Genomic DNA, 22,560 nt, shown 5'->3' with positions numbered 1-22,560 from the left:
TTGCATATACAGTAAAATTGACCTATTTTGCTGTGCATTTCTTTGAGTTTTAGCACATGTATAGATTTGTATGACTGTCCCACACAGGATACAGAATATCTGTCAGGGTACAGAGTATCACCTCCAAAATTTCTGTGTGGTTCTACTGTACTCAGACCTTCTACCTACCTGTAACCTGTAGCAGTTGGATCTATTTTCTGTCTCTAATAGTTTTCTTTTCCAGAATGTCCTATAAAAGCATGTAACTTTCTGGGGCACCTGGGTGGCTCAGTCAGTTGGGCGTCCGACTTCGGCTTGGGTCATGATCTCACAGCTGTTGGGTTCGAGCCCCGCATCAGGCTCTGTGCTGATAGCTTGGAGCCTGGAGCCTGCTTAGGATTCTGTGTCTCCCTCTCTCTCTCTGCCCCTTCCCCACTCACACTCTGTCTCTCCATCTCTTAAAAAATAAACAAACATTAAAAAAAACAAAAGCATGTAACCTTTTGAAGTTGACTTCTTTTGTTATCACCGTAATATCTTTCAGATTCTTGTTGAGCATGTCAGTAACTCATTGTGATTGACTGATTGCTGAGTAGTATTCCATTGTGTGGACATACTGGAGTTTGTGTATGCATTCGGCTGTTGAAAGTGACTTAGGTTATTTACAATTTTGGCAATTACGAATAAAACTGCTGTGAACATTTCATGCACAGGTTTTTTTTTTTATTAAATTTTTTTTTTCAACGTTTATTTATTTTTGGGACAGAGAGAGACAGAGCATGAACGGGGGAGGGGCAGAGAGAGAGGGAGACACAGAATCGGAAGCAGGCTCCAGGCTCTGAGCCATCAGCCCAGAGCCCGACGCGGGGCTCGAACTCACGGACCGCGAGATCGTGACCTGGCTGAAGTCGGATGCTTAACCGACTGCGCCACCCAGGCGCCCCTCATGCACAGGTTTTTGTGGAGACCTAAGTTTTCATTTCTAGAGAACCTAGGAGTGTATCCTCTTTCATTCCCTTCAACAATGTATGAGCATTACAGTTGCTCTGCATCTTTCATAATGTCAGATACTGTTGCTTTTAATATTGTGTTTGTTTATTTAATATTTTAGCCATTCTAATAGGTGTATAGTAGTATCTGTGGTTTTCATGATAATTTTTCTAATAGCTAATGATGTTGAGCATCTTTTGAAGTGCTTATTAGCCATTTGTATATCTTCTTCGAAGAAGTGTATGTTCAAATCATCTGCTCATTCCTTAATTGGGTTTTTTGTATATACTTTATGATTATAGAAAATTCTAGAAAATGCAGATCATCTCTAGGGTAGTGGTAGCACCAGCACTATGCAGGCATCTAAAGTCTGAGAAAGAGGAACTCTTTCTGAACAAAGGAACTGTGATCCCAAGAACATAGGCAGGATTCATATTGTTTTTTCTTTTCTATCCTCTAGCACAGTGGTTTTCAACTGGGTTGAAAAACTGGGTAGTGGTTTCTGCCTACCCCTGGGGAACATTTGGCAATGTATGGAGACATTTTTGATTCTCACAACCAAAATGAGGTGGGTGGTGCTACTGGTAAGTAATAGCACCTACCTAGATAAAGGAAGAGGAAACTTTGGGTTAGAGGAGAAAAGTGAAGTAAGTATAGAACTGAAAGGCTTTGGGAATTTTGGGTTTCTGAAAATTTTGGGGATAGGAGATTTTTGGTGATAGATTTCTGTGAATCTTCGACTTTTACATCAGAGAATCACAGAATGTTAGAATCTTGAAGACCTCATAACCTGATTCTCAAGGGGTATCTGGGTGGCCCAGTCAGTTGAGCATCCAACTCTTGATTTCAGCTCAGGTCATGATTGCAGGGTCATGAGATCGAGCCCCTTGTCAGGCTCCATGCTGGGTGTGGAGCCTGCTTAAATTTTCTCTCTCTCCCTCTGCCCCCTCCCCTGCTTGAATTTACTCTATCTCTCAAATTAAAAAAACAAAACACTAACTGGGAAAGATAGATGTACCCCATGTTCTTGCAACATTATTTACAATACCCAATGTATGGAAACAACATGTGTCCATCAGTGGATTAATGGATAGGAAAATACTGGATCAAATGATAGTTCTGTTTTTCATTTTTTTGAGAAATTTCCACACTGTTTTCCATAGTGGCTGCAGCCGTTTACATTCCACTTAAAATAAATTTTTAATTTCAGCTTATATTTTTTTTCCCTAAGTGCCATTAGTAGTTGTTTTATTTCTATTTTTAGCTGGTTTGTCCTATTTGTTGTTTTTATTAATTTCTAGTTTTATTGTTTTTAGAAGGTTTTTTTAAATATTTCTATTTTTTTGTTTTCCTGTGGCCTAATATTAATCTATATTTTTATTAATGTTCCTTGAGGCACTTGAGAAAAAGATGTATTCCCTATGACCAGTGTATTATTTGATACCTCTGTAAGATATACCTTATGAGTTATGTTGCTAAGATTCTTCTTTAGAATTTGAAAGTTTTGAAGAAAGCCTTTTCAAATCACGTATACTTTTAATTTTAAGTCCTTCATCTGATCTAGTCAGATCCTTTTTTTAAGAAGGATTTTTAGTATTTATTCCTGGGATGCAAGGATTGTTTAATATTCAGAAAACGATCATCATGATACATCATATCAATAAGAGAAAGGATAAAAACTATATGATCATTTCAATAGATGCAAAAAAACATTGGACAGATTACAATATCCATTCATAATAAAAACCCTCTGAAAGTAGGTCTAGAAGGAACATATCTCTATATGAAAATCCCACAGCCAAAAAAAACTGAGAGGCTTTACCCCTAAGGTTAGGAACAAGACAAGGATGTCTACTCTCACCCATTTTATTCAACATAGTACCGGAAATCCTAGACACAGCATTTAGACAACATAAGGAAATAAAAGGCATCCAAATTGGTAAGAAGTAAAACTCTCACTATTTGCAGATGACATGATACTGTATATGGACAACCCTAAAGACTCCACAAAAAGGGGTGCCTGGGTGGCGCAGTCGGTTAAGCGTCCGACTTCAGCCAGGTCACGATCTTGTGGTCCGTGAGTTCGAGCCCCGCGTCGGGCTCTGGGCTGATGGCTCAGAGCCTGGAGCCTGTTTCTGATTCTGTATCTCCCTCTCTCTCTGCCCCTCCCCCATTCATGCTCTGTCTCTCTCTGTCCCAAAAATAAATAAACGTTGAAAAAAAAATTAAAAAAAAAAAAAGACTCCACAAAAAAACTACTGTAACTGATAAATGAATTCACTGAAGTCTCAGGATACAAAATCAATATACAGGCATCTGTTGCAATCCTATACAGTAATAATGAAAAAGCAGAAAGTGAAATTAAGAAAATCCCATTTATAAATGCACCAAAACAGTAAAATATCTAGGAATAAGCTTAATCAAAGAGGTGAAAGCTTGTACTTTGAAAATTATAAAACACTGATGAAAGAAATTCAAGACAATGCAAAGAAATGGGAAGACATTCCATGCTCATGGGTTGGAAGAGCAAACGTTGTTAAAATGTCCGTCCTACCTAAAGCAATCTACAGATTTAATGCAGTCCCTATCAAAATACCGACAGCATTTTTCACAGAACTAGAACAAACAATCCTAAAATATGTATGGAACTACAAAAGACCTCGAATAGCCAAAGTAATCTTGAAAAAGAAAAGCAAAACTAGAGGTATCATAATTCCAGATTTCAAGTTATATTATGAAGTAGTAATAATTAAAACAGTATGGTACTTGTGTAAAAATAGACACATAGACCAGTGGAATAGAATGGAAAACCCAGAAATAAAACCACAATTATATGGCCAGTTAATCTTTGACAAAGGAAGGATGAATATACAGTGGGGAAAAAGAGTCTATTCAACAAATGATGGGAAAACTGGACAGCCACATGCAAAAGGATAAACTGGATCACTTTCTTTTACCATATGTAAAAATAAACTAAAAATGGATTAAAGACCTAAATGTGAGACCTGAAACCATAAAAATCCTTAAAGAGAACACAGGCAGTAATCTCTCTGACGTTGGTTGTGGCAACATTTTTCTAGATATGTCTCCTAAGGCAAGGGACATGAAAGCAAAAATAAACTAGTGGGACTACAACAAAATGAAAAGTTTCTGCACAGTGAAGGATACAATCCACAAAACTAAAGACAACCTACTGTATGGGAGAAAGTATTTGCAAATGACAATAGTTAGTGTCCAAAATATATAAAGAACTGATACAACTCAACACCCCAAAACCAAATAATCCAATTTAAAAATGGGCAGAAGACATGAATAGACATTTCTGCAAAAAAGACCTAGAGATGTCCAACACGTACATTAAAAAGATTGTCAACATCACTTATCATCAGGGAACTGCAAATAAAAACAATAAAGAGATACCACCTTATACCTCTCAGACTGGCTAAAATAAAAAACAAGAAACAACAAGTGTTGGTGAGAATGTGGATAAAAAGGAAACCTCTGACGACGTTGGTGGAAATGCAAACTGGTACAGAGGTGGTGTAAAATGGCATAGAGGAGAGTAAAAACTGTTTTTCAACAATGCTTCTTCTAGACTGTTCCTCATCTTCTTCACTTTTACACAACCTCACCATTGCTTTATACAAGTTAATATTTTATTGGTGCTAATTTATTTTGTAACAATGCTTAAATTTTCCTTATTGATAGCTGAATTTTTTCATCCTGTATTTTTATAATGGCTTGTAGGTACATTAAAAGTATTTATTAACCATTAAAACTCTATAGCTACCTAGTTTCCAAAACATGAAATGAAAATCAAGTTGGAGATTTTGTTTTATGGAAATTTTAAATATTGAAAACTTAATGATGACCTAACATATTAGCACATCTTAGAGGGTTTAGAAAATTTATATTGGTTATGAAACCAATTTATATTGGTTTCTGGGTGGTTGGGTTTTCATTTTAAATAGACTTCTTTCTGGAGGCACCTGGATGGCTTAGTTGGAAGCATCTGACTCTTGATTTTGGCTCAGACCATGATCTAATGGTTCATGGGATCAAGCCCTGTAGCAGATTCTGTACTGACCGTGAGGAGCTTGCTTAGGATTCCCTCTCATCCTCTCTCTCTGTCCCTCCCCAACTCACTCTCTCTGTCACAAAATAAACAAACTTAAAAAACCCAGACTTTCTTTGGTTGATTTATTTTTTATTTTCCTTTTGCACACTTTGTTTTTGTGTGCAGTTATTCAGGAAGGGAAATTTCCACTAGACTTTTTCCTTCACCAGACAGAAGTTTCAGGAGTGTGTATGTGTGTGTGAGCACATGCACATAAAAAGTGAACCATGGGGGGGGGGGCGCCTGGGTGGCTCAGTTGGTTGGGCGTCTGACTTTGGCTCAGGTCACAATCTCACGGTCTGTGAGTTTGAGCCCCGCGTCGGGCTCTGTGCTGACGGCTTAGAGCCTGGAGCCTGCTTCGGATGCTGTGTCTCCCTCTCTCTCTGCTCCTTCCCTGCTCATGCTCTCTCTCTGTCTCAAAAATATATAAAAACATTAAAAAAAAAAAAAGTGAACCATGGAGGTGCATACTTGATGGGTGAAAGAATGTTTCCCAGAGTATCAGAAGGTTACTACTGTAGGATTGTGACTTGCTTTTCCATCGCATCTTCATTTAACAAGAATATGTACAAAAATTCTTTGTCAGTGGGCGCCTGGGTAGCTTAGTAGGTTGAGTGACTGACTCTTGATTTCCATTCAGGTCATGATCTCATAGTTCATGGGTTCCAGCAACCCCTGCCACCTCCCACCCCCTTTGGGTTCCATGCTGACGCCGTAGAGCCTGCTTGGGATTCTCTCTCTCTCTCTCTCTCTCTCTCTCTCTCTCTGTCTCTGACCCTCCCCTGCTTGTGCATATGTGTGTTTGTGTGTGCGTGCGTGTGTGTGCTTGCGCATGCACATGCTCTCTCTGTCTCACCCTCTGGAAAAAAAAAAACTTTAAAAAGTTCTTTGTCAAACCTAACATTTCTGTGAGTTGATTCTTAAGAGTTCCTACAGTTACCTTTTTTTTTTTTTTTTAATTAGCACTTGCGTGCATGCATGCGCTGGGGAGGGGCAAACAGAGAGGGAGAGAGAGAATCCCAAGCAGGCTCCACGCCCAGGACAGAGCCAGAAAGGGCTTGAACCTATGACCATGAGATCATGACCTCAGCCGAAATGAAGAGCCTGACTCTTAACCAACTGCGCCCACCCAGGCACCCCCTTACAGTTATCATTTTTTACTGTTAGAGACTTGTATAACGTAACTTCACATTCTCACCTAGATCTTTCAAATAGCTTTCTTTGCTGTTGGAAAATACTTCTCAGAACAGAGTTAGCTGAAGTGTGAGCTTTCCTCATTTATTCTGTCAGTAATGTCACTTTGAGGTATGAAAATGCATCTTTTCTAGACGTGGATGTTAATCTTTACTGTATTTTGGCAGTCATCCTGGTGTCTTCAGTGCAGAACTTTCAGCCTGATTCATTTCATCTAAGAGAAAGTACAGAGATGTTTTTAAAATTACCTGGCACAATTAAAGTCCAATATATTGTTGCATTTTTACCAGTGCCATAGTTGTGCAGTAAAGGTTGTATTTCCAGTAGTTTATCCCATTCCTCAGATAATGTGGCAAAGGCTTCTAAGATAATGCATTTAGCCAAACACTTTTGTAAAGAATGCTTAGTTTTTTCCTACTCTAAGTAAATATTTTTCTTTGGAGCCTTAAGCCCTTTCTACTTACCAACCTAATGTAATTTTTCCTTTCTTTGAATCCGTATTAATATGTTCTGTAGCCCTTACACTTTTTCCACCCTTTACATAATGGATAGGTGAATAGTTGTTTTATATCCCCTACCAAATTATACGATGTTTGTGGGCAGACACTGTCTGTTCATCTTTGTGCTTCTTGCACTGCTCTCATAATACCTTACTCAATAAATACATAGCTAATGACTTGAGTGAAATAATAGCATTGGACATTTTAGATTATGTGAAATTTGCTTCAGCTACTGAGTCTAATGTAGGATGTTGCCTCATTTATTACCACTCAGGATGGCCTTCTTCCAAAAAGTACAAAATACTTTTACATTTTGTTTTTCTGAAATGAACTCTTAAATCCAGAAAAGACTTAGAAACAAATACCACCTGTGCCCCGTATCTCCCAGAATTCAGTTTCAGAGAGGATAAAACATTTACTGGTCATATAGCAGGCTAGAGCTAGAAAGAGAACCTAAGTTCTCTGTATCTGCTTGTGTAATTGAACAGTAATACTTTTTATTACTGCTAGTAATAACTTTAAATTCATTAATTGGCACTGAGGATACTAAGAAACCTAAAACATACTTCCTGCTTTTAGATTTTTGATATCCTGGGCAAGTTGACAGGTATACATTAAAATTATTTCATGTGTTCATTTGTGAAGCAAACAAAAAAACCCTTTTATCATCTTTTACTCTTTGTCTTTTATTTTTGCCCAGATGTATTTGCATTCATTTGTTCAAAAAAAAAAAAAAAGGCAAACAAAATTACTTCTTTTTTTTTTTTAATGTTTATTTATTTTTGAGAGAGACAGAGACAGAATGTGAGTGGGTTAGGAGCAGAGAGGGGGAGACACGGAAGCAGAAGCAGGCTCCAGGCTCTGAGCTGTCAGCACAGAGCCCGACGCAGGGCTCGAATTCACGAGCTGTGAGATCAGGTCCGGACGCTCAACTGACTGAACCACCCAGGCGCCCCAAACAAAATTACTTCATACATCAGGTACCATAGTAGTGATTAATTCCACAGGAATTTAAAGGAAGAAATCAAGAGTGATAATGATCTTACATAATTTTTACAGATGAGGTAGGATTTCCTTTGACCTTAAGAAGGGCTGGGCTAAGGAATAGTACACAAATAGTTTGTCATGTTAAGATATATAGAAACAATGATAATACCAAGCCAGAAAGTTGACTCTCCTCATTTCTAGTCCAATAGCTTGTGTATTATATAGTCATCATATTTATAAGTATTTAACTTATATTTCTATTTAAATCTATAAAGATTTAAATGTGTTTAATGCCCAGAGTATTGTATTAGGCTTTGTGTATTGTATTAGGCACAGTAGCCAAGTTTCAGCTTTCATGAGGTGTAGAAGCCCAGTTTTGTGAGTTCTGTGGGTAAACTATGAAGTATGAAATCCATTCTGAACATATATTAACTATAATAATTCTTGTAGTCTGCACAAGGAATAACTCAATTGACTAATCTCAAACTACTTAAATCTTCCCTCAGAAATCCATAAATCTTTTTTTTTTTTTTTAATGTTTATTTTGAGGGTGGGGAAGGGGAGGAGAGAGAGGGAGAGAGAACCCAATCCACATTGTCAGTGCTAAGCCCGACACGGGGCTTGATCTCATGAATCTTGAGATCATGACCTGAGCCAAAATCAAGAGTCGGATCCTAACTCACTGAGCCACCTAGGCACCCCAAGAATTCCGTAAATCTTAAATCTAACAATAGCAGATGCTTATTTTTTGTTATTTGTTCTCCTATATTCATGGCAACTATTGTTTTTCATAGATGGCACATGTTTTGGGGATAACACACACCCTTTACAAAGAAGAAGCATTGCAAATATCAGTGAAATAAATATACTTGTTTATGTTTGCACTACTGCCTAGAGTGTATTTAATAAGTTGTTCTAGCTTTAGTAAAATTAAGAAAAAATTCATTCATCTGTGTTGTGAAACGCAGAGGTAATTATGCCACTATACTGCAGTTGAATTGGGAATACTATAAATTAGTATGGTTTCTGGCATTTTGGTTTTTTTACCATTTTAATTCAGTATTTCGTTTGTCATTTTTTTCCTGTTTTCAATAGGATAGATATGGGAGCCGACTGATGTGTACCCTCATTTTCCAGTTGTGTAAACATGAAACACTTGTTTTATATTTTTGAGAATTTTGTTGCTGTTTAACTTATTCTTTTCGGTAATGAATGTTAATCCATTCGAGTCTTTTGAAAGTATGACTAGCCATTAGATAACAAATGTTACATAGAAAAAATCTTCCCAGTCAGCTCTGCTAGAGCTCAGATTGAATTGGAAAAGTATTGAAATGGTTCGTATTGAGAAATTTTTCGTCTTTTTTTGTTTTTGGTTGTTTGATAAAAACATTCTACTAAAAAATAACATTGGATAGATTAGTGTTACTATTGCATCTGACTTAAAAATCTTTTATATTTAAATTTAGATGGAAAAAGTCACCCCCCCCCCTCTTTTTTTCAAGAAAGGAAAGGTGAAGCCTCAGGCCTTCAGGAAATATGACTAGAACCAAAGAAAATAAATACAGTTCAATATTCCAGTAGCCCTCAGAACAACAGTGATGAGGCAATGTACAAATTAAATTAGGTGTCATTTTTAAATCCACTTTATAAATGGAAAAGATTGATAATAACAAATACAGGGAAAGAGTACCCTCATATACTACTGGTGGTATGTAAATTGGAATGTCAGTTTTGAAGGGTTATTTGGTAGTATCTATCAAAGTTAAAGATGATCATTACTTAATATCATTAAAGATGATATTACTTTTGGGGCACCTGGGTGGCTCAGTCGGTTAAGCGTCCGACTTCCGCTCAGGTCATGATCTCATGGTCCGTGAGTTTGAGCCCCGCGTCGAGCTCTGTGCTGACCGCTCAGAGCCTGGAGCTTGTTTCAGATTCTGTGTCTCCCTCTCTCTCTACCCCTCCCCTGTTCATGCTCTGTCTCTCTCTGTCTCAAAAATAAATAAATGTTTAAAAAAAAAATTTAAAAGGACCCCCTTGACAACAAAGCAAGGAAGACTTAAAAAAAAAAAAGATATTACTTTTAACCTAGTAGTTTCATTTGTAGATAATCTGTCCCATAGATGTACTTGAATAAAAATGAATCAAAATAAGTGCACAGGAGGGGCACGTGGGTGGCTCAGTCAGTTGAGCATCATGACTCAGGTCATGATCTCACGGTTCATGTGTTTGAGTCCCACATCAGGCCCTGCACTGACAGTGTGGAGCCTGCTTGGGATTCTTTCTCTCTCCGTTTCTCTCTGCCCCTCCCCTGCTCTTGCTCTCTCTCAAAATAAATACATAAGGGGCGCCTGGGTGGCGCAGTCGGTTAAGCTTCCGACTTCAGCCAGGTCACGATCTTGCGGTCCGTGAGTTCGAGCCCCGCGTCGGGCTCTGGGCTGATGGCTCAGAGCCTGGAGCCTGTTTCCGATTCTGTGTCTCCCTCTCTCTCTGCCCTTCCCCCGTTCATGCTCTGTCTCTCTCTGTCCCCAAAATAAATAAACGTTGAAAAATAAATAAATAAAAAAATAAATACATAAAAAGTTTTTTTTTTAAAGTAAATGCAGGGGTGCCTGGGTGGCTCAGTCTGTTAAGCATCTCACTCTTGATCTCGGCTCAGGTGATCTCATGTTTTGTGAATTCAAGCCCCGTGTTGGGCTCTGTGCTGACAGCATGGAGCCTGCTTGGGATTCACTGTCTCCCCCCCCTCTCTGCCTCTCTTTCTCTCTCTCTCTCAAAAATAAGTGAATAAACATTAAAAAAAATAAATGCACAGGGAAAGGTCTCTGTAGCTGTAATGCCACAGGATGGAAACAAACTTAGTGTATTATTAATTGCCCTATAGTTAAATTGTGGAACAATTATAGATTGAACTACTCTGTTATAGTTAAAAGAATATCCTTTGTTGGAATGATTTTAAATTGTATTATTAAGCTTTAAAAATCTTCCAATGTGTATCGTATGATTCCATTATATAAAAGAAAGGATAACGCAAAGCATCCCAAATGCTGAATAGGTGAGTGTACATATGTATATGGAATATTATTTATATGTAAACAAATAGCAGACTATCAACAAAGATACATACAAACTTCTTTCTCAGTTTGCTTCTAGGGAGAGTGGTGGGATTTCAGAAGTATAAAAAGAAACTATCATAGTTTTTGACAGTTTTGATAATGAAAATATCATAAAATCTTACTTGTAAACAAAAATGCAGGTAGTCTTGCTTGTTCTGCTCAAAAATCTGTATGATATCCAATAAATCTATATTCCCATAATTTCCCTTTTTTTGGACTCTTCCATTTATCGCCTTCCCCTAAATTCGTAACATGAGAACAAAAGGCAAGTGAGTGTGGTTCCTTAGGTTCAGTGACTCTGGCCATACCAAACTTTTGGGAAATTCTCACTGGTATCTGTTCCAGGGTGGAAATTTGAATGAATTGCCAAGACTTTTGTAAATTTGAAAGAATGCCAAGTTCAAGATGTCCTCATGGTGCAAGGTCTAGCCCTTGAACCTTGAAAATCCCCAAACTGGATCTTATCAGTGTCTTGGAATTGATTGGATTCAGAGAAGCTTCCTTAGGCTGACTAATATCACAGGAGATTAAAACAGATTGCCAATTTACTAATTTACCATGAGAAATACAGCTGGCATGAGAACTAGGATACTGTCTGTCATCTTCTGATCATCATGTTCTCTCTTTGAAGGCCATCTAAACAGGAAGCTGAATTAGAATCATAACATACTTAGTGAACATGGAAATAGAATAAAGAAGAATTAAGTATATAATTTAGATACTTAATGGCTGAGACTCTGATGGCCTACAGTTTTAAGGTTGGTTTGATGCCACTGGGATGAATAGGGTGAATCCTTGTGGGCACCTCAGATAATGCTGGTTTTACAATATGGTTCTCAGAGAGAAACCATATTTCGGTTTCACAGAGTGCCCTGAACCATCACCTACGTATGCTATCTATGCCAGATGCTGTAGTAGATTCCCGAAGTGCAGACAGAAAAGACACTTACTTGGTCCTTATTTTCTCAAGCTTAGTTCACGTTAACTAAATGCTTTGGAACCTTGAAGTTTTATTTAACTGAGGCCTACATTTTGTTGGTGGCCAGATTTGGGTAGATATCAAAAATTTATCTTGGCCTCAGAATTAGCAGACGTTGCTTTTAACAATAGTGCTGGGTAACAGTTGGTAATAGTACAACAGTGGTTTATTGGGCCAGTGTCAGGATTAGAAGAGTCAAGCAGTCCTCCTTTAAATGTGCAGTTGTCAGAGGTCAGAAATAGAAGACAATTAAAAACATAGAAAAGTGCAAGCAGGTATTTTAAGTCAGGATCAGGATAAGGTGTGGAATTCTAACGGTTTGGTAAATTGGGATGTGCCAGTAATCCGAGTATTAGGATATGAGTTTGATTGAAGTAAAGCTTATCTTACTAGGGAAACTTGCCACAATATGGGTTGCTTGCTAAGACATTATTGGGCCTGTGCCCACTATGAGGGCTGGTAAATGATAGTCCCTGGCTGAGAAGTGAAACATCAGTCTCTGGACCTGATTTTATTTTTCTTTAAATGTAAAGTGTAAATAGATTCTTCCCCAGAAGATCATTAAATTTTGTTTGCATCATCTAATTTTTCTTTAAGTTAAAAACATGTATATATGTTTTATGTTATTTTAATTGACATGCACATATTATCTTATATTCTGCCTTTTAAAGAGTTTATGAGAAATACTATATATTTGTTTACATGGATAAATACATAAGCATAGTTTTAAAAATGAAGTAGTATATTATAAAAGTCTCCTTGTCTCTAATGTCACCCATCTCCCACCCCTCCTAGCACCACGACTATTACTTTGTTGTGTGTCCTTCCAGAGTTACTTAACAGGAGGAACATACAAATATGCATTCTTATTTCTCCTCATTTTACCTAAAAGGGTAGCATACTATATATGCTATTCCGTAACTTGCTTTTTAAAGATAATAGTATGTTATGAAAGTATTCAAATCTATATGTAGTTTTTCATTCCCTGTTTATTGCCACATGGTATTGCCTTGGGTGTGTTTCTCATGGTTTAACCTGTCCTCTCCTGGTGAACATTGAGGTGGATTTTAGTCTGTTGCTATCACAAACCATGATGTACCATGGTGTTTGTGCATGTATAATTTCACAGGTGTGCAAGTATGTCATTAGGATATTTTTATCAGAAGTGCAGTTGCTGGGTCAGTTTTATGTGGGTGATTTTGATAGACATTGCTGAATTGCCCTCTGTTGTACCATTTCCTTTTTCTTTTAGGAAGTAGGCTGTACCAGTTTACACATTTTTTAGCAGTGTCATTTCTACAACATTGCCAACAATTGCGTTTTCAAACTTCTGGATTTTTGCCAGCTTTTGATGAATGAATAGCAGTATCTCAGTTGTAATATGCATTCTCTTATTGTTAGTGAGATCAAGTGTCTCAGTTCTCAGAGCCATTTTTTAAAGTTTATTTTTTTTTTTTTGAGAGAGATAGCAAGTGGGGGAGGAGCAGAGAGAGAGAGAGAGAGAGAGAGAGAGAATCCTAAGCAGGCTCTGCACTGTCAGTGGGAGCCCAATGCAGGGCTTGAACTCAGGAGCCATGGGATCATGACCTGAGCCAAAGTCAGATGCTTTCTTAACTGACTGAACCATCTAAGCTCCCCCTCAGAGCCATTTTACTTCTTTTTTCCACTGTTTTATTTCTTTAGCTCAACTTTTTTGTTAATTTGTGAAATAATATTTTAATAATACTTTATGATTAGCATTTTTAATGTTTATATTACATTGTATTACGTAATTATACCATTATTTATCTTTCTGTAGGTGGGCATATGATCTCCTTTTTGAGTGTGGCTATTACATTTATTTTGCTGAGAACAGTTATTAAAAAGTGTTTCCCCTTTAGGTTATTTGGGAATTAAGAATTACGGGATCTGTTGTAGGCTTTTGTACTAATTAGCTGTGAGTAAACCATGTAACTTATCTGCATCTCAGTTCTTCCATCTGCAAATAAAGATGTTGAATTAAATGATTTCTTCGTCCTGTGACCCTTTGAAAGTTATCAAAAGCATTATATTAAGCCATTATTAATAGTCTTAAAATAATAGATATAGAAAGAGCAATATTATGTTGTTATAGGTTTTAAAAGACTTGTTCTGTTTCTTGTTGGATAAATAATGCTTTTCTTTGGTAAAAAAATTATCTTTCATTTGCCTCCCTTGACATTTCTTGGTTAGAAATACCTCTTCATCTTTTTTCACTTCACATCAAAGCCACTTTTTAGAGGCATGCTTTTTGTGGGCGGAGGGTGGGGTACTGTAAGGGAAGAAAAATACACTGTTTTTGACTTAATTTAATCCTTCTCCTAAACGTGCTTCATTACTGCATAACTGCTGCCAATTGGCCTGTTCAATTTTCCAGACTCAATTGGAAATCTGATCTCCTTAAATCTGTTTAAATGGTCCCTCATCAAAAATTAACACATTCAACTAGTTACACTATTTCTGCACTACGAGTTAGGAATTAAATTATAGTAATCTTGATGGTTTTTTTTTCTTTGTTTACTTGGCATCTGTGAAAATTGCACTAGAGAAGACAAATAGATCTTTTTTTTTTTTAATTTTTTAAGTTTATTCACTTAGAGACAGACTTGCACACACACAAGTGGGATAGGGGCAGAGAGAGAAAGAGGGAGAGAGAATCCCAAGCAGGCTTTGCCCTGTCAGTGCAAAGCCCGATGAGGGGCTCGAATCCACGAACTGTGAGATCATGACCTGAGCCAAAATCATACGCTCAACCGACTGAGCCTCCTAGGCAACCCAGGATTTTTTTATTTTTAAGTAATTCCTACACCCAACCGGGGCTTGAACTCAGAGCCCTGAGATCAAGAGTTGCATGCTCCATCAACTGAACCCACCAGGCCCCTAAATATATCTTTTGATGTGTGCTTTGGGGAATGAGATTAAAACCAGTGGTAAAATGAGATGTAGACAGTAACATTTGAATTACAACATCAAAATATAAGTAGACTGTTAGTAAAACTCAGAACTTTCAACATTAAAAATCCTCTAACACTAGAGCATACAGACTTGGATTCTCAAAACTAGTAAGTTTTGATTGTATGGCATGATCTTACTCCCCTCCCCCACCATGAAATAGATTAAACTTTGCCATATAGTTTTTCACCCAGATTAGAGAGCATTAAGAGATAAAAGAAACCTTAAAGCTCATTTAGGCAATTCTCTCCTTGTATGAAATTCTTCCTTAAGGAAGGGAGATAAGCTTCCTTTGTGCGCAGCTGTTTAGTAGTAGAGTTGAGACTAGATCTTGGGTCATTGGATTCCTAGTCCATTTTACTTTCTACTGTATTCTACTTAGTGTTGTTATTATCTCAATCTCTTTCTCGTTTCTGTCTTCCATATCTCCTACACACTTACCTATGAATGTGTGTTGGACACTGTTATCTGATAGTTTTGTCTGTCTTTGGCTGTTTTTATTTTATGTTTGGTTTCCATACTAATCATCTAGATACTTATCACTCAGTACTTAGGTTATTAATTGCCTTTGGGCTGTACTCACTACTCCTGTTAGTTTTTTTTTTTTTTTTTTTTTGTTCTTTGGAATTTATTCACTACTGAATAGTGATATTCTTTAAAAAAACATTTTCATCACGTTCTTTTCCAATTTAAGATATTTAGTGTTTTCCTGTTGTATATTTGGTCAAAATTCTCAGTTCACAATTCAAACGATCTTCTCAAATAATTATGGCTTACCTATTTGATCATGCCTTTTTTGTTGTTGTTACTGAAAAATGGTTTTATTACGTTGTTGGATATCCATCTACTTATTCTCCATGTCTGATCAGTTCTAAATTTATCTTCCAGTCTTACACATTCCTTGCCTGTTCCAACTTTTGAACTGGTTATTTGTTTTTCACATTGGAAACTTCTGAGTGTTCTTTTCTTTCTGTTGCCAGTGATGAATAATGTTTTCTCCAGATATATATGTTTTAGTTATGCTCATTTTTATTACAGACAAAAGTAGTGTTATATATCTGAATGCACTTGTGGGTTTGGAAAATACTAATTTAGAAATGAATCAGGGGTACCTGGGTGGCTCAGTCAGTTGAGCATCTGACTCTTGATTTTGGCTCAGGTCATGATCCCAGGGTCATGGGATCGAGCCCATGCTCAGCGCAAAGCCTGCTTAATATTTTCTGTCTCTCTCCCACTGCCCCCCTCCCCCACTCACACTCTCTCTCTCTTTTTCTCTCTCTCTCTCCAGATAAAAATGAATCAGTTGTTGACAGACAGGAAGAAAATATAGTGGATAGTCTCCTTGGTGCTGGAGTTTGCTAAAGTATGTGTGGTAAAATGAGATGATTTCTGGGATTGGGGAGGGACATAAGAATTGTGTTGCCACAGCTTAGGTCTTAGGAAATAGGATAGAAAATTAATTCTTTTCCCTCTTTGTCCATAAGGGCAGGATTTAGTTCTAGCTTTGAAATTGGGCCTAGGTTGAATGAAGAAGGCTAATGGAAAGGTTTACTTAAGAGATTACAGGTATAGGTCCCATAGAAGAGTTAGTAACTGGCTCAGTGATTTTAAGGGACAGCTAAGTAGTCTTAACTTGATTTGAATCCAAATGGGAAAAGACATAGTTTTCTTAGTATATTGGGGCTTAGAAGTATACTTAAATGTCAGGAGCCCAGTACCTGTATAATTTGTACCTTCATCTTCATGTGAACGTAAATTAGATGGTTAAGTATTTTAAACACCTGTAATGTAACAGTCTCTGTGCTAGACTGTGTGTTTACCAAGAGGAAGAAACATAATTTTGGCTTTAAAAGGAGGCTGAGAGCCAAGTGGGGAAGGCAAACTTGCACATGAACGAATGTGTTAATTGCCATAGGAAGATATGTATAAAGTGCAAGATAATTTAGGAAGCAGTGAACTGTGTGTTGGGAAGATCACAGAAGAGAATGGATATTTGGTGTAATTTGAACAAACTGCCACTATAAAAAGTCATATAACCAGGAAGAAATGCCCCTTTCTCCTTCAGTCCACCTGGTGGAATAAAAATGAAGACTCTACTCTGGTGTCAAGATACTGTCTAGAGGAGAAAAATCATTTTCTATTAATACTCTATATGGAGGTGCCAGAAATGATCCTGTCTTTTGGAGTATCCGTGAGATTTCTATCACTTAATCAAGATTTTGTACCATTCTGAGACTCAAAACTAAACAAAAGCCTTTGCTGACTAACCCAGTCTTACCCTGGTGTTAAAATTTTTTTTTTAATTCTCTAATATCTATACCCCAATATTTTTATACTTCTTCAAGATACCATTTTAGAAATGTATCCTTTTAAAATGTTTCATGTGTAGGACACCTGGGTGGCTCAGTCAGTTGAGCATCCAACTTTGGCTCAGATCATGATCTCACAGTTTGTGGGTTCGAGCCCCACATCGGGCTCCGTGCTGACAGCTCAGAGCCTGGAGCATGCTTCGGATTCTGTCTTCCTCTCTCTCTCTCTGCCCTTCCCTTAGTCATGCTTGCTTTCTCTCTCTCTCTCTCTCTCTCTCTCTCTCTCTCTCTCTCAAAAATAAATAATAAAACATTAAAAAAATATTTCATGTGTATCTTGCCTAATTAGAATGTGGAATTCTTTTTAGCCTTTTAGGTCTTAGCAAGGCCTGAATAGCATGAACTTAATACATTTTTGTTGAATGAGAAGTTCCCAGTAATTCTCTTAGATGCTGAATTAGTCAGCTTTTGCTGTGGCAATAAACCACCTCCAGTTTTAGTGGCTTACAATCGTAAACATTTATTTCTCACTAGCATTCCATATGTCAGCTGTGCTCAACTGGCTCAGCTGGTCTTCCCAGTGCCTGGCTGCAGGCTGAGATCTGTCCATTATGGAACCCAGGCTGAAAGAGCATGCCTACTAGGGGCATGATCTTCTCTTGGTAGAATGCAGAAGCACAAGAAGGCTAACAGCAGTACTTCTTAAAAGCGCTCTATGGAACTGGCCCACATCCCATTAGCCATAGCAAGGCATATGGCAAGATACCTAAAATGAAGAGTGTGGAAAGTAGTATTTTCCCATGGGATGGGGGATGGGAGGGTGAGTGTTTAGTGAACAATAATATGACCTAATACAGATGTTTCTGAATTTAACAATTAGAGGAACAGGTGAAGTTATAAGTATGAAACCAAAGAATTTGGTGCGTAGGAGGTCTTCCAAGGACCTGGGAGTGAGGAATATTTAATGAAAACTTAAATTATTTTAACAAAAACAATATCAACATTAAAAGGTAGGGGGGCTGCAGAGTGTCCTAGTTAAAAACCTGGGCTCTGACGTTAGTCCAGTCGGTTTAGATTATGGATCTACTTCCTAGCTGTATACTCTAGATCAAGTCACTATATCTCAGTTTTCACATCTGTAAAATGGATGTGCCACTTACAAATCTGTTACTTTGCAGTTGTAAATCCATCTTTCATCACCCTATTTGCAACACTGGAAATTTCTCTCTTGCTTTTGTTAAGGTTTGTCAGTAGAAGGACTAGAGGGAGAGTAGAGAAGGGAGGAGTTTTTCTTCCTGATTCTAGTGTCTTGGCTGCTTGCTCCTGTAGCACACTGAGGCCCCCAGAATGTGGGACACCGTGGGGCTCTCAATGCCTAGGGAGTTTTAGCAGCAACACTCCTACATGCAGTTTCCCAGTGAGTTCCATACTCTGACATCTCCCCCTTGGTACCTTCCTGAGTTCCCCTGGCGTGCTGAGTTCTACTAGATGACTTTACAGTGAGTGACCTGTTGGCCTGATACTTTAGTGAATTTCTCAGACATCCATGCCATGTCCTTGTCACAGGCCTGTATCTAAGCCCTGTTGAGAGTGGCCCCTTTACAGATTTATTCCTCTCCTGTTGGTCTGCATCAGCCCTTGAAGTAGTGGCTGCTCCCTGTATCTGCTATCTCTTTGACTCTTGGTATTATCCTTTGTTATAATTAATAATGCTTTATATTAACCTTTCCCTGTTGAAATTACTATGCGGTTTCTTGTCTTCTGATTGTACTTTGACTCATATGTCAGGGTAATAGTGCTATTTTTCTCATACAATTGTTCTGAGGATTAAATGGAATACTACATGGGATCGCAAAGTGTTTAGTGTCTGCCATTGAGTAAGTCTGTAGTACGTGTGGGTGATGTGGAAACTATCATCTTCATCATCATCATCGCTGTTCCCATCACTAATTAGGAATAACATTTCTACTTTTTGTCCACAGGATGTTTCGTCTTCACTCACTCTCTGCATTGGCAGAACTGGCCGTGGGCGTTCGATGTTACCATGGAGGATCACAGCCCACCCAGATCAGGCGACGACTAATGATGGTGGCTTTCCTGGGAGCATCTGCAGTAACTGCGAGCACTGGTCTCCTGTGGAAGAGGTGCGTGTTATCTGAGCATTCTGCTCCTGCGTGTGCTCTCATTCTTCCAGTTGTCTCTGTTACCTAGAAGGATTATATTGATTTCTGGCTTAACTTTGCACTAAAATTTCTTGCCCTAATAATTTGGTGTTAATATTTGTGAAGTAAGATGTTTCAAAGAATTCAGCACTTGTGTCAAAGCAACCAATAGGAGATATCCTGCCTTACTATCTGCCTGTCTCCTCTGCCAAACATTTAAAATAATTTACCAATTTAATAATTTTAATAAATTTTTGAATAAATAATATATAATACTAAATGAATAAGTAAATACATTTAATAATTTACCAATTTGCTGTATACAATCCACTGGTTTTTAGTATATTTACAAAATTGTACAATCATTGCCACTCTCTGATTCTGAAAATTTTCATCACTCCGTAAAGAAACTCCATGCCATTTAGTAGTCACTTCCCACTTTCTCCATCCCTCCCAGACCTGGGAAACTGCTGATCTGCTTTCTGCCATTAGGCAGTAAAATAGGGATAATGATAGTACCTATCTCAAAGGTTGTTATGAAGATTGAGTTATTATTTTTTAAATAACATTTTATTTTATTTTTTAAGTAGGCTGTACACTCAGCATGGGGCTCCAACTCACGACCCTGAGCTCAAGAATCATACACTTTACTGACTAAGTCAGCTAGGCACTCTGAGGTATTATTTGTTAAGTGCTTAGAACAGTGCTTGGCACATAACTTTGTAAAATAAATATTTTGTGTAGAAGGTACTTGGCACATAGTACGCTATCAATAAATGTTAACTATTATTACTGGATATAAGCCGAAGGTGAGAAATGGTGAAGAGAGGAGAGAGAGTATTAGCAGAAAAGACTGGGTTTCCAAAAAAAAAAAAAAAAAAAAAAAAAAAAAAAGTTGGAGTTGTGATATAAAAGATTCTATATTAGATTCTATCTCCTATGCCAAAAGTTGTGATTTTAATCTGTAGGCAATGATGAGCTAAGAGGGTTTGAAGCAAGAGTCTGATCACAAACAAGTATTAAGAGACGTTAATACAGCAACAATAATGGAATAAACTGGAGTGGGAAGATGATCTACTGACAGACACTAATACTAGTTTGAGATGATGATGCAGGTGCAGGTACCTTAGAAAGGGGTGGATGGGTTTAGGAAGAAGAGAGGGGGAGAAAGATCTAGACAGGAGGAAGAGAGGGAGGCAAAAGAAGGAAAGGAGGAATGGGAAACACACTTTTTGTTCTTTCACTGTAATAAATATTAAATGCTTAGCAATTTCTTCAGGAGTGCTTTCCTATAATGGAATTAGAGGACTCCAGGCAGGTGCATTTAGATTGCCTTTTGGCTTAGTCTAATATCAAAGATGACAACAGGCTCTACCTGAAGAAGCTGAGAAGTTGTTTGATGGTTTGAATGTTTAAGAAGTTACTACTCTTTTTCTTTGAGTCACTTTGTTTATACTATTCAGATTAAATGCTAATGAACAAGTTTAGATTATTTTACTTATCTTAGTTTGTGTTGTTTTTGTGTAATATTACTCCCAGAAAAAGAGTAAGAAGATAATTTGGACTGGTATGTAGAGGAAACATTCCTCTTTTTGTTATAATTTTTAAGCCCCAAAATATCCAAAAGCAGAAAATCTACATATTGACAGTATGTTTTGTCACAGATTATAATTTGATGAATGCTTCAAAATCATAAATATACCTAAGTGCCAAGATTTTAGTACTTGAGGATTGTTAGTCTTGTGCCTTTGCTGTGCCATGTAGGAAATTATAATGAGAACCATAATTATTCTAAAGTTTTGAAACAAAAAACAAAAAAAAATTGTTGAAATTTTCATGTTTATATTGAGATCAAGATCAATAGCAAACACTCTCTAAAATGATTGTGAGTTGGGGCTCCTGAGTTGCTCAGTTGGTTAAGCATCCAACTTTTGGTTTTGGCTCGGGCACGATCTGACGGTTGTGAGTTTGAGCCCTCCGTCTGGCTCCATGCTGACAGCGCGGAACCTGCTTGGGATTCTAGCTTTCTCCCTCTCTCTCTCTGCCCCTCCCCTGCTCACTAACTCTCTCTCTCAAATAAGTAAAGTTTAAAAAATAAATAAATAAAATAATTGTGAGTTATCATGTCAGAGAATATAGGCATAGGGCTTGCCCTTTAATTTTATGTCTTTTTTCCATTCTCTTTTTAAAACTTGTGAAATGAGCAGAAATAAAATGTTTTCCTAAGAAGTGAGATTTAAAATTCTTTAAAAAAAATAAAGTTCAGGGGCGCCTGGGTGGCTCAGTTGGTCAAGCGTCTGACCTTGGCTCAGGTCATGATCTCATGGTTCATGAGTTTGAGCCCCACATCGGGCTCTGTGCTGACAGTTCAGAGCCTGGAACCTGCCTTGATTCTGTGTCTCCCTCTCTCTCTGGCCCTTCCCCCACCTGCACTCTGCACTCTGTCTCTGTCTCTGTCTCTCTCTCTTTCAAAAATAAATAAACGTTAAAAAAAAATTTTATAAATAAACTTCTTTTTAAAAGAGGGCATGATATAATTTTGAAGTTTAAAAAATTTTAAATTTATAAACTTAAATTTCAAAACTTTAAATTTCATAAATGTAAATGACAAAAGAACAATGGGATCTAAAAAGTCTAATGTAGAAGTTTCCATCCCCAATCCCTTTTCCTGAACAAAAAATAAATATTTAGCATATGTTGTTATAGTTTTGAATTATATAGGTGGATGACAAAGAATACAATTTGGAATGTTTGCCTTCAAACCAAAGTGTATATGTTCTGGGTTATACAATTAGGTATGTGCAAAGACCAGGTTTACTACCTAAATTCATGAATTAACTTAAGTATGATCCTTAGAAACCATATTACGGTATTGTTAGAGAAAGAACATTTGTCACATTTTACTTTGTTTTCAGATACTCAGTCTTAAAAAAGATACTGAGATATAGTATTAAGGACTCAGGGTTTGAAGTCTGAATATTTGGGTTTAAACTGGCTATGTAGCCTATCTAGCATCATTCTTCGTTCCGCCTAAAGTACTTCCTTTACTAGGAGTTCTTGTCTGCAGGAGATAGATCCTGTCAACTTTTGTCTGGAAATGTCTTTACTTTGCTTTCACTTTTGAAGGATATTTTCACTGGATATAGAATTCTAGGTTGACTTTTTTCTTTCTAGCACTTTAAGTATATCATTCAGTTGTCTCCAGTTTTGATTTTTCTTTTTTTGTCTTCAGTATGGTATCCTCATTATATTCTAGT

At 37.4% G+C, this 22,560-nt stretch overlaps 1 protein-coding gene across 9 annotated transcripts in view; it reads left to right on the top strand.

Annotated features, from left to right (window-relative positions):
* Nucleotides 1–22,560, top strand: part of MICU1 (mitochondrial calcium uptake 1) — a 254,403-nt gene that overhangs the window by 26,887 nt on the left and 204,956 nt on the right. For 7 of the 9 annotated variants that reach the window (XM_043596599.1, XM_043596597.1, XM_043596596.1 and 4 more), the window contains exon 2: nucleotides 19,124–19,285. In XM_043596599.1, the coding sequence (XP_043452534.1) occupies nucleotides 19,125–19,285 (161 nt within the window). In that variant the 5' untranslated portion in view covers nucleotide 19,124. Of the gene's footprint in view, nucleotides 1–16,120; nucleotides 16,196–19,123; nucleotides 19,286–22,560 lie in introns of all 9 variants that reach the window. The other 2 variants (XM_043596591.1, XM_043596598.1) reach the window with 1 other exon arrangement.

This window comes from Prionailurus bengalensis, chromosome D2 (genome assembly GCF_016509475.1).
Source record: "Prionailurus bengalensis isolate Pbe53 chromosome D2, Fcat_Pben_1.1_paternal_pri, whole genome shotgun sequence".
Taxonomy (NCBI): Eukaryota; Metazoa; Chordata; class Mammalia; order Carnivora; family Felidae; genus Prionailurus; species Prionailurus bengalensis.
The sequence above is the reverse complement of the archived record's forward strand: the minus strand, read 5'-3'. Positions and strand labels throughout refer to the sequence as shown.